Raw genomic sequence first — 13,037 nt, forward strand, 5'->3', positions numbered from 1 at the left:
TAGCTATGAACCTGAACCAAATGATAGATCAGAAATCAACTCCAAGAGCTGATCAGCACGCTAGCGTAAAACCCCAAGAATATATGAAGTACTAATAACAACCACCGTAAGTGCTTAACAGGGGATCACAGTACTTGCACACCAATAAAATGTTACAGAAAAATTGTTGAAACAAAAAGTTCCTGGAAGGGATGACAATGGCATCTAGATACCTCAAAACATTACTTTCTCCACCTCTGTCTTTCCCATGCACCGATTACGGTGCTCGGCTCTGTTAAGGAAAAATAAATGCACTTTATGTAACGACCCAGAATCTTTGTTGGGGCTTAACCTTCTTTACTCAGATTCAGTAATATTACCATTACACAGGTGACAGCAACCCATAACATGATTTTTTTTTATTCAATGAGTAGGCACAGACCAAGTAGGACAGACAGGAGTGATATCACAGTGTTATTAGAAGAGATCAGGACCCAACCATGTTTGAAGAAGGACAAATGCAAGGCAGAATGGAATAAATTATGGCAGCACTTTAGAGTGGAATAGGATGGACAAGTATTGAGAACAGGACTAAAGGATGTAAAGACACATGTTCATGTGGAACTCGTAAATTTCCAGCTGTGCTAACTCATCAAATGGGTCTCAAGACTGCCGAGCCTCTCAAAGACAGGACATGTACCGTAATCAACTGTATTCAGGAAAAATATATGTAATCAGTGCATGGGAGAAACAGAGGGCAAGGCAGTAATTTTTAAGAGATATAGATGCTATTAACGTGTTCTGCAATATTCAAAGGCATTATAATTGTACCTATCTATGAAGATACTTACCTACAGTGACAGTTTAAAATATTACATACCCTGTTTAAAATATTGCTATAATTTGTACACGTGAAGACAATTCAACATGATTTCAAAAGCTGATCACCGACACTTGCTATAATTTTCTAACACTCGTTTGACAGTCCTTACTACAACAAACATCCACACTTCCAACTGGAATATCCCCCTATAGTCTATTTCGTACATACTGAAAGCATGAGAAAAAGCCTAACTCTACTGGTTTTAAATGTGATGTAGATGCTTAACTACATTCCAATACTGCAATTTTACATCTTAACACAAAACCCTGTTCTACATTGAGATGTAAAAATCCTAAAGACACCTGATCACACACACAGAGAAGAAACAAGAAGGAAAAAAAAATCATAGCTGTTGATAGCTTTTCTTAAAATTTATTACTCAAATTTATTCTCTGCTGATCACAAATTCATTTCTGTTAAAAGTACATACCACAGTCTGAAGGCATTGGTGCTGCAGCAACAGAAAAAGTAACAGATGTTTCAGAGTTTGGGAGCAAGAACCGTTCCCTTTCAATGAGGGACTCTCCTCCTAAGGAAGATTCTGGGAGATCCTCTATGGTCATCTTCTAGAAAGCCACTTTAGGAAGGAAAAAAAAAAAACAAAAACAAAACCTTCAGTAGAAATACTCGGCGTTAATTCTATCGTAGTAAGGTGCAATGAGACTAAAAACTTCCCTTTTTGCAAACCTAAACTATTACTACCACCATCACATTATTACAAACTAATAAAGTTAATTAGTAAAAGCTAGTAGGGTATGGCATCAAGGACAGCCAACTTCTAGTTTTGACTTTGGCACTGAACTTACACGTTGTTAATGAGAACCACAGTAATTCTCCCCAGTTTTCCACTTGAGTAGTAACGAAAATAATGCTAAAATTACCAACTACACAGTGGTGATGAATGGATTAGTGTGTTTTACAGCTTTATGAAAATGCAAAGCACCAAGTACCTGCCCTCATACTCTGCATGCATACTCCTTTCCTTCATCACAAGCAAGAACGTGCTACCAGCTGGCGCCTTCTCCTCTTTTAAAATTCCCAGCACTTTAATCCTCCCACACAAAGCTGCAGCCAACTCATTACCGAGTGATTCACTCCTGGACTCATGATTCCGGATCAGCTCCTTTCCCAGCTTCCCCCCTCTATGTTTTAAAATAGCATACGTACCACAGTGTTGTCACCTCCACCCTGGTGTTGTTTCCAGTCAACTTTTCAGGCCTTAGAGCAACCTAGGAGAGAGAAGAAAGACTAAATGGCTGTACAGAGTTAAGGCGACACTTTCAAACAACCAGGCCAAGCTACCTTCTAGCTACAGTTCACATGCTAAGATCAATGGAGAACTGGCTGCCACTTGTAAAGACATCTACTGGGGTAAACTCAGTAACAAAATAATGAAAATCATTACTCTTAATTGAAACTGGCATTATTGCACTGTTGGAGACTACATCTCACAGCTGAACAAATGCAATTCTGCATCTTGAATTTGCATAGCTAAATAGTCGGGACAAAAGCACTGCTTCTAGTAATCAACCTAAACCTTTATTCTGGGGATTGCTATACAGTGGTTTTTACTCTGGAATTTTTTTAGCCAGTTTGCTTGACAGAAAGAATTCATGGAGCTTCAGGGCACGTTTTGGTTTTATTACATTTAATCTATACACGAGTAAACAGGAAAAATAAAAAAGCAGTCAGTTCTTGAGACTTCGATTTTTTTTCATGTATCTTACATACAACAAAGCTACATGAATAGATTTATTCTAGTATTTCTCCAAATAAATTCATCACACTATTTAGGAACATCACATAATCTACATTCTAATATAAAAGGCATTTTAGCAGTGGATTACAGATGCTAATAATGAAGGATATTGAATAAACTAAAACCTCCTCTTCTTGAACACCACACACAGCTCATCCTGTCCTCAATTTGGAAAAGAGATCCACACAAAACATGCTGCTGCTTCTCCAAGTATTTTATTTCTGCAGTCTTACAAAGTTATACAAATGCATGTGCTGGCACAAAGGGAAGATCAGGGAGGCTACTGGGAAGGGCAGGACTATTTCTTCCCACAGCATTACCAAACTGCGTTGGCTTAAGCGTTCTAGATTCAACAAGGACAAAAATATCACTAATTATTTCAATTATTATTTTCATCCAGTAAGGAAAAGTTAAGAGTTTACATTTTGAATGGCTTTAAGATCATCAGAAACATCATGTACAAGACAGTAATGACTTTCTTGCGCGAGGGACTAGGTGGTTTCTTAAGCTGCAAGTCACTAATTAAGTCTCCTTAGTAGGGCAACAGTGATACAAATTTGCTACCATTTGATATTTGTTCAGAGGCTATGTCTAAACAAAACAAAACAAAGCTTTGTAAAACACATAAATCCAAAACCATTTTTCACAAGTCGCACATCAGACACTCTCACAAAGGAACAAGTAATATGTGTGACTATAGAAGAGATTATAGTTGAACCTGTTCATTTAGGACAGGAAAAGAATTAAAAGCTTTTAGCACAGTACTGCCACTACCACACTGAGGAAACAAAACACACACAATGAAAAGTGGCCAGACCTGACGGAGCAGATGTTAATAGGAAGAGGTGAGATTTGTAAAGCATGATGACAGAAGTTGCTGGAACTAGAAATCAACATAGAAATCTGAAAATTAATACAAAAAAAGGACTGTTTATTGCACACAGACAAGCAGACCCAACAGAACAGAACCTGTGTGTTCACAGGTATCCAGAGCACCTTTTACTCCGAGGGGCCAGAGGAGAGAATACAATCCGTCACGTGACTGGGAAGAATTCAGCACACAAATTACCAAAGCAAAGCAGGCAGGGAAATAACCCATGCTGTCGGGCAGGTGACGTGAAGACCCGAGTGCTATAATACACGTGCCGACCCAACTGCGTAAAGAATGGCTTCACGTGTTCACACGAGTGCCAGCACCCCCTGACCTAAGCATGCACACCCATACACCGTGGGATTTTAAACTGGATCTAGAAATATATTACCATGTCATGACACAGGACTGAACCATGCAATGTCAAGGCAACAACATGTTCTGCACCCATGACTACCTCCAGAGACTGCTAGCTCAGGTGTAAGAACATCACAGCCACTTAACATCACACACACATACCTGGAAAGGCAAAAGGAGAGCAGAAGGTTGAAAACTATTTCAAAGAAAGGGAGAAAACAAACAGACATTGTCCTCATAATGACTCCTGTTATGAGCAAAAACACAACTGCCTGAGGTACTCATCATATCCAAGACATACAGACTGAGGTGAGAAGACCTGGGGACATGGAATGGAAAATCTTCCAGAAGAGCAATGATTTCCTTACATGAAAAAGTAAGTAAGTTCAGACCGATGGAAAGAAACGGTTAGGAGAAATTCGATGAAACAAAGGACAGAATTCTCCTGTTCGCAGCATTGCCAAACTACCATTCAGCACAGTTTAGCACAGCAGAGAGTATCATACTTACTATTTGCCAGCCATATTTGCTCTTCTAAACTGAATCTGAAAAAAAAATAGAAATATCATTGGAAAAAAAATACAAAAACTTACAGGAGTCATCAGGTGCACATGCTGACAAATGGACGAGCAACTACAGGTTTCCTGATAGCCACACGCTACAGAGAAACGTAGGCTACCTCTGCGTTGAAAAAAAAAAAAAAATTGTATAATACAGGATCCAACTTTATCACGTACTCCAGAGTTTGTAAGCTTCTATTTGTGTTCAAGCACAAAGTTTTCCTGCAAATGCTATAGAAAACTTGCAAATTGCGGAAGCGTTTCGAGTGGTGAGACACGGTGCTAGGGCTCTGACAGCAGAACTTGTGTTGTGAAATTCCCTGTCACCAGCGCGGTGCTGTCGCTGCCAACACCCCCGCGTAAGGCACTCCCTACCGCGCACCGACATGCGCTCAGGAAGGGAAAGTCGCCGCCGGGGAGCGAGCCCCGGGCAGCGCGTCCCTGCTGCCCCGCGGCAGCCCCGCTCCCCGCACACCGGGGCGCTCCAGACCGCTTTCCCCAGCGGCGTGCGGGGCCCTCTGGCAACAGGGCACCCCGGGTTGAGAAGCTGTAAGTCTGAGGCGAGCTCAGCCCGCAGAGCCGCCCGGGTGGGCTCCGGCCGCGGGCTCACGGCCCCCCGCCGTACCCCACCCCCACCCCTCACCTCACGGAAAGCGCCGGCTACCGGCGGGGCTCCCAGCCGCCGCCTCAGCGCGCCGGGGCGGCCGGTACCGCACCCCCGCCCCGCCGTTCCCCACAGGGGCCTCCCGCCCTGCGCCGCCCAGGGGCCCCCCTCAGGTACGCGTGCGCCCGCAGCCGCCGCGGCGGCGGGGGATCGGGGCCAGGGCCGGTCGCGGCCCGCCCGCTGCGGCGGCTCCCACGCCGCCACTCCGCACGCAGAGAGAGTGCGGGGAGGCCGCCGGCCCGCGGCCCTGCGGGCGGTACGGGGCCGCAGCTCCCCCCACCCGCTTCCCTCCGCCCTACCTGCTCCCCGCGCCGAGGGGCGCTCCGGGGCCTCCCGCGCCCGCCCGCACTGACGGAGCCGAGCCAGGCCGAGGCCGACGCCCCGCCCCCGCCCCCTCCCCGCCCCCTCCCCGCCCCTCCCCGCCCCCGCTCCGCCCCTCCCCGCCCACCGGCCTATCGGCGGACAGCGCCCCCCGGCCCGCCCCGCCCCTCTCGCCCGGCGGCGCCCCCCTCCGGTGATGGCGGCGCTGTTACGGCAGCGCCGAGGCGAGGGCAGCAGCGAGGCGGGCAGCGCGGCCTGCGGAGCTCCCCGCGCCTCCCCTAAGCGGAGATGAGCCGGTAGCTCGCCCCAGCGCCCTGCAGGAGGCGTTTCCGAGCGCACCCCCGTCAAACACAGCCTGGAGAGGCTGTTGGGCCCGCGGGGGCTGCAGCCCACCGCCCCCCGGCGGGACAGTCCCCGGCCGCGGGCCCGGGGACCGGCAGGGACGCGGCGCGGCCGGCGGGGGAAGGTGCGGGGCACGGCCCCGAGCGCAGGGGCTGGGGGGCGGCGCTGCCTGCAGCACCGAGCCGTAACGTGCTTGTGCACCCACGGCCGCGTCAAGGGGGCTTGCTTCAGGGCACGCGTGGGCACCCCCGGCTCGGAGCCCGGGACTCGGGTACCTGGCTTCCCCGCTATCCCAGTGACCGACCGGAGGAACCAAAGTAGCAGCTCCCAGGGTGACCTTTCGGCCGGGCAGGGGCTGCTTATCCAGCGCCGCACAGCTGACGGACAGCTCCCGCCCAGGAGTGATGATGGACAGCCACAGCCAAGGAGTGATTTCTATAAACCCATGCCGTGCCAAACCCGTCCTCCTACAGGTCGAGCCCAGGCTGCTCGAAGGGAATCTGGCCTGGATAAAGTCTCCGACAAGCCGTGCTGAATTTTGATGCTCAGTCACTATTAAGGAAATAGAACTGACGTTTATAGTCAGGTAGTTATTGTTTTCCCAGTGATGATACCAGTTGGAGGGGGAAGGCAGGACAAATAAGGGGGCTGGCAAGTGGAAATTACCTCAGGGGAAGTACTGGGAAAGTCCAGAGCTGCAAGTGCTCTCCGACCCCAAAGATCTGAAAACTGAAAGAAGGGGAACATGGACTTGCAGTTGTAACAGTAAACACGATACCCACTAGCTCGAGAGAAGCTATGATAATTCATCTATTTGTTAGAAATCTGCTGTCCTTTGTAAAAGCAAAGAAAAATTTTAACCTGCTGCCTGCTCTTTTTACCTCACAGGTACTTTAGAAGAAGGGGTTGAAGTGTAACCAAAGACATGGATGTAAGCCAGATTCAACGTCAGCTTAGCAGTGGCAGTTGATGTCTGCCTTTTTTGAGATGCTTGAGATTCTGGGCACAGGAAATATTTTATGGCTGATACTGATTAATGGATTTTAGTGAAGTGCCTGAAATGGAAATTATTACCAATTCTGGAGAAGACTAGAATTTAGGAGAACTTCAATGGAGCTCAAGTGCAAGCACAGGGAGAAATGGTGTCAAGTAGAGTTGAATGGAAAGTACTAGACTGAGGGAGGTTACTGATGACATCCTGGAGTATTATTCTTGGAATTAATCTTTGTTTCATATTTCCCTTTAGTTATTTTGGCAGGAAAACCAGAAAATTGATGAGATGGGGAAAAAAATGAACTGCGGTTAAAAAGGAATTAACTAATATGATTGATGTATGGGATCATCATATGGAAGTCACTGCAGAAGAGAAAGATGTGATTGTAGCCGACAGCTATGCAATGAGCATAATTGCCAACATAATGCAATGGCATAAAAAGCAAACGCTTATCTTATGACGTGTAACTGGAGAGCGGTGGCAGGGAAGTGTTCATGCCAGCAGGTTCTGCCATCTCCTTGGGAAACTGCACATGGTGGTGACTACCCTTCCTCAGTGTAGCATGTCCAGGGATGATCTGCTAGCACGGTCGAGGAAAAGAACAGTATTTTAGGAGGTTACCAGAGCACGGATTGTCTAATGCAGCAGAATGAAAGCTGAGACAGAGGGTATGGTTGCCATCTGCCATAAACCATGGAAAATGGTGTGTGAATTCAAAGGTAATGTTGAATATAAAAATAAAACTGTGTGAATAATTTTATGCTAGAAAGGTAAAGCAAGCACCTAACAAAGCATCTCAGGTTCTAGAACCTCCTGGTTGGAGCAATAAAGGCAAAAACCCTAACATTTTAGCTCTGAGTGAATCCTGTGGCTTAGTGCTGCAGCCACAAAGGAGGCTGGCCACCATTGCCTGACAAAACCCCTGCCTGTCCTGGCTTCCACTCCTGGGCTTTGCAATGCAGTTCTTAAAAATAATAATAAAAAAAAAATGTTGAAACCTCATGCTGTACCTTTTTTCACAGTATCTTTTCCAGACATTCCTACGTGCCAGGGTGTTAGTCTAAATAAAAGTCTGTTCAGCCTATGCTGTGTGACTCATTTGGCACTGCCATGGGTAGCAAAGGGGCTGAGCACCTGCAGAACTCAAAACAATGGGCTGCAGCAGCTCTGACCACCTCAGGAGGAAAATGGGGAAACAATGCTTGTGAGCAACAAGCCTGTTCTAACGAAAATATTATTTCCCTGCTTGCTTCTCCTTTGGGCAGAAATAGGGCATGACTAGCCAGTCCCTTCACAAATCTATATGTCAGAGGAAAGGAATTATTTCAATGGCTAATGGTGCAGCTTCAAGTAGAGCCACTCTAGAGCAAGGATTAGGGTAGCAGAGAGGTTCTGAAAGTTTCAGTGATACTTACATATGACTTCCCGTGCGCTGCTGGACAGCAAGCACATTCAAAAGATGGTGGATACTCCAGGGGCACTCCTCAGAGCTGGGTGTGAAACAAGGAAGCTGTGTATCCACCTGCAGTCAGGACATTTCCCTCGTACAAAAAAGGCAGCCAGTCACTGTCAGTCTTTCCAGCCCTGCCCATTATTTCCAAAGGGACATGCCACCCTTCCTCCCTCCAAGCATCCACCAGTGCCCCGCTGTGCAAATTGCCTTTTCCAGTTCCTGCTGGGCACTCCAGCTCCCAGTTCCTCAGATCACATCCACCACTTCTGCACCCACAGCCTCGAGCCTAGCACTTCACCAAAAGCCACTCGGCTCTTCTCTCAGCAGTGCCCAGGCAGTGGAAGGAGATCATCTTCTCTCCAGAGCAAACGCCTGTTCCACACACACATGCGCCAGGACAGCTGCGCCAGCAAACCTCGCTGCCGAGCGGCAGCTGCCACACTCCAGGCTGCCTGCACGTGTGATGGGGTTTCACACAGCTACCAGGGCACACGCTGTGGTTTGAGGCACGGTTTGAGGAAGCCAGGAGGAATGCCATCTTTATCTCAATTATCAGGGAAAACCTGAGGTTCTTCAGGGGAGGGAAGCCACGGGGAACTGGAAGAGGCATGAGGCTAAATAGCTGCACTCTTTTCTATAGCGTCTTGGGGTATTTTTCAGAAGCACAAATCACCTGGAGCTCACTTCTCGATCCCAAATGAACACTGTCACCTTCCACTAGAAGTGCGAGAAGCCACTGCCTGCCTGCCTGTTACATTGCCAGTCCCTGACCTGTCAGGAACTTGCTTTCCTTGAAATTGCTCCACGACCGCAAACCTGCTTCCACTTGTGAGAACTGATGTAACTACTGCCTAGGGTAATGGGACTGTCCCCTTTCAATTTTCTAGATTTGCCTAACTCTGGAAAGCTATACTGCTTTATGCTTATGTAACAGCTTTATGCTGTTTCACACAATTCTTAGTCCTAACTCTTAACCTTTTGGCAGTCACTGTCTTGGCCATTGATTCCCATGGTGGATGTATTAGTTACAACAGACAGCAAGCTTTTACACACCCGTGGATTTCTTAGCAAAGAGAAACTATGACTAAGTGACCAGAATACACACGTGAAAAAGAATAGTCAAAACGGAAATTCACAAAATTACTGCTGACCTCAAGTGGTCATACAAGTTTTTTCAACTCCTTTGGATCATAGGAGTGTACCAACAGCTGTGTGCAGGCAAATCCCCCCAAAACTACTCTCTTTAATTTTCTACTTACATTTCTTCCTCTGTTAATTCATTTTAAAAGTATTTCTTGCTGGAGAAGGAAATGGGTTTCCTACCTGTCTGCAAAAACTGTTTTTTCTTGTCCTGTTGCTGATTAAAACAAAAGGCTTTGGTTTTGCAAAACAGGTTGTTGGAAACATTGAGATCTTATTTATTGTCTCATGCAATCAATCTGAAGCAATTTACTTAGAGATCAGAAAAAGAGAAGGCACAAGCTGAGCTTCAGACAGCCAGTTCTGAAAAGTTCAGCCTTGACCCAGAATCAAAATGAATTTTGTCTTTCACTTGCACCATCATCACCAACAAAGGCTCCATATAGACTCACTGGTTTCATTTCATGCTTTGCAAATAGATTTGCTTCAAACCATGATATTCCTATTCCTTACTATTGTTAACAGGTTTCCACAGGGGAAACAGGGTGAAGCTTTGTAAGTATTTCTGTTAGTGATTGCAGAAAGGAGAGAATCTAGTCCATCTCCCAAAACAGCGTCAGCTCTGCAGGAGAAGCTGAAATAAAAAGCAGTGATTTCTTATTTATTTACTGATATCTAGGACAGCAGCATGAACAGCTCCCTGGTTGTATTCAACTTGCTGATACAAAAGAAGAAAAAGCAGGTTTCTTTCAGAGTAAAATAGATCTGTAAAGTTGTTGTTATCACTTAAGCTCTCCATAATTCCTCAGTGAGCAGAAATTCAGTTTCCCCAGAAGTCATCCACAAATACAAACCTTAAATTTTTAAGGTATGAGCATTTATGCACATTCCCCTTTTAAAATCCACAACCTCTCAAAAGTAATCCCTCATCGTCATTTTTCCTTGTTTCCATAACTTTTAAGCTTATATTACTAGCTTAAAAACTGTATGAAATTTCGGTGTGAAACAAGTGACTCTTCCTTCGTAAGACCCTAAAATCCATCCCATGGTTACGGCATCGGTAACACCTTTGGGCTCTGAGGACCACACATCTCCGTCCAGGTGCAGGCCTTACTCTCGCCTTTTCTAGGGCACTTAACAGTGCCGCTTTTGGACTAGTCTTTGATTTTCATCATCTATTGCACCACATCTGACAGGGTTTGAACATTTAAATTCTTCCCTAGAGGAATACGACGTGACCAGGCAGCTCCCTCAAAATGGGAATGCTGCCAATTTGAACAGTAGGAAGAAAGTACATGAACGGAAGAGCAAAGGAGATTTACACAGAATCCACATGCAAGGGGAAGCCTCCTTTAATCCTTAAGTATTTGATTTTTTGTCCTTTCCTAAGGTCTGTTCCTCCAACACAGCTCTGTGTTCATCTGGGGTACTTGTAAAATCGCTCAAGTCAGAATGTACACGTGGAACAACACTTGAGCATCTACTTTGACACGGCCAACTGCTTCCTTTTCAACTTGTGTTCTGCAAACAGTACCATCGTAAACCAAAACACATTACTATAGTAACTGTACTAGGAGCAATATCAACATCTAGCAATCATAAGTTACAGATTACAAATTCATCTAATCCCCTTACACTCAAAAATAATTCCTTGTCATTCTCCTCATTGACATTCTCTTCTACCTAACTTATCCATTTTATCTTCTCTTTTGTTGCACAACCACGAGACAAAGCATTTCCCTTAGCATTTTCCATAAGGTAAAGCATTTGTTTTTTTCTGAAGTGCCTCAGACATGCAAAGCAATATATCAGCTACTTAGTAACAAGAATATTGATGAGAAAAATGAAGTTTCATAAGAGGTTCAAAACAGGCTCATGAAAGTTCCTGCTCTCACACAAAAGCTAAAAAATTTGACACAACATTAAATAGTCATATTGCATGTGCATGCAAACTGCAATTAAAGTTCAGATAAAATAGATACCACGTTAAAATGCATTTTCTATGACCCCAGATCTCTATTTAATAATAAATAAATTGAATATTGGATTATTATTAATATTTAAAATAATAAATGACTACACAATAAATAATCATAAACCACGATTTAGCATTTTTTAAACTACGCATGTATTTCCTGTAAGATGTTAATGCATGGTGAGAAAAACAATTAGACAAAACAAAAGTGACATGACTATAAAATCAAAGGAAAAAGTGAAGAAAACTTCCCAAATACAATGATCAACTCACATAGAGCTGATTGTCAAAATTCCCAGTGCAAACAACGGAACTGTTGGAGCTGCTTTTTGAACCAAAGTCACAAGAGACTTTATAGCACAAATATTAGGTGACGACAAAAAGGTGTCTCTCAACTCCCACTGCAAACAGAGGAAGGGCACTAAGGCTGGCTTCTGTGTGTTTTCCTTGATTTATTGTGGAGGGCTGCATCTTGACCATTAGGATCACTAGGATGAAGCAGCTGCCCAAATCTGCTCCATTTCTCCACTTCAAACACATAAGATACATGCCTAAAAGGGAATGCACACCGTGGTGAGACACAGGAGCAGCTACAGCGTGAGCTACATGACTTGCAAGAAGCAGAGCCAAGGAGTAATTACCTGATGCTTTCCAGAAAAGCACTGAGGAAAATGACTATGCCATCATGTATATTAGGTACAATTAATGTGTTCCAAAAGAATTACTTTAGAGAAAGCACAGTGAGTTTTAAAAATTTTCCTGACAATCACTGTCATGCCTTGTCCCATGCAAAGCAAGGCCATCTTACTCCCCCTGTGGAACAGAAAAAGAGATTTGAACAAAAAGGCTACAGAGAATTAACAACTTCCCATGCAAAGATATTCAGCTATTGCAGTCCAGCACCAAGGAACGAATCATGTAAGCAGTTCTTTAAACTCTGAGAATGTTTTATAGGCTTGGAAGCATGCAAAGATTTTGGGGAATCAGAGGAAATACCCATGACGATGCAGTTTGAAATCACATTGCTAGAAAGAAGCAGTAGGCTTCCAGCCAGTGGTGGAGTTGGCCACTGTTATCGGCAGCCTTTGCGACACTGAGAAGCGGCCACCTTCACTAGAAAAGCTGCATCTGGAAATTAAAAGATTAATCTATTTAGGCCAGTCTGAGTAATGAAGAGGGAAATCATGGTTGATTGCTATTATCACCCTCACCCACATACTGCCCTTTATAAACAAATACTTGGAAAAGATAAATATCTTCTGCTTCATTCAACTCCTACTTCGGCTTCTGCAATTTCTCTTTCAGAGTGTATTATTCTGTTCCGACTTCAGAAGTTATCCAATGAACAGTTTGGGTATTTTTAAAAAAAATTTCTCTATATATTTTTGATTTGTTACCTTTTTTCTTAAGAGTTTTAACCCATAAAGTCTCGCAGTTAAGAGAACTAAGCCCTGGCCAATGTAAAAGAAATAAAGGTAAGCAAGTCACTTTCGTGACTTCAAACTTCATCCCAAGACACTCAGAGGAAGGAAAAAATGAGTTTTCATTTAATTTGGTTTTAATCTGAAATTTTACAGTTTAGATCCACTAGATGCAGACACCATCTTAACAACATACACAAAACTTATTCTACAAATATTGTTATTGTGCAGTTTGGATGTTCAGGTTGGGAAGCTACCTAGAAGAGAAAAAAATAGTTTCAAAATCTTTTTTGGAAGTCTGAGAAGAAAAAAGTAAAT

General features: G+C 44.5%; 1 protein-coding gene across 10 annotated transcripts in view; it reads right to left on the bottom strand.

Annotated features, from left to right (window-relative positions):
• Window positions 1–6,185, bottom strand: part of CLIP4 (CAP-Gly domain containing linker protein family member 4) — a 39,288-nt gene extending 33,103 nt beyond the window's left edge. For 4 of the 10 annotated variants that reach the window (XM_055725785.1, XM_055725786.1, XM_055725784.1 and 1 more), the window contains exons 1-4: window positions 5,373–5,464; window positions 4,360–4,394; window positions 2,030–2,091; window positions 1,293–1,439 (exon numbers count right to left, since the gene is read on the bottom strand). In XM_055725785.1, coding sequence (XP_055581760.1) covers window positions 1,293–1,425 — 133 coding nt within the window. In that variant the 5' untranslated portion in view covers window positions 1,426–1,439; window positions 2,030–2,091; window positions 4,360–4,394; window positions 5,373–5,464. Of the gene's footprint in view, window positions 1–1,292; window positions 1,440–2,029; window positions 2,092–3,438; window positions 3,525–3,883; window positions 4,012–4,359; window positions 4,395–5,372; window positions 5,465–6,011 lie in introns of those variants that run through there. The other 6 variants (XM_027800454.2, XM_027800457.2, XM_055725783.1 and 3 more) reach the window with 6 other exon arrangements.
• Between the last annotated feature and the right edge of the window lie 6,852 nt (window positions 6,186–13,037).

This window comes from Falco cherrug, chromosome 13, assembly GCF_023634085.1.
Source record: "Falco cherrug isolate bFalChe1 chromosome 13, bFalChe1.pri, whole genome shotgun sequence".
Taxonomy (NCBI): Eukaryota; Metazoa; Chordata; class Aves; order Falconiformes; family Falconidae; genus Falco; species Falco cherrug.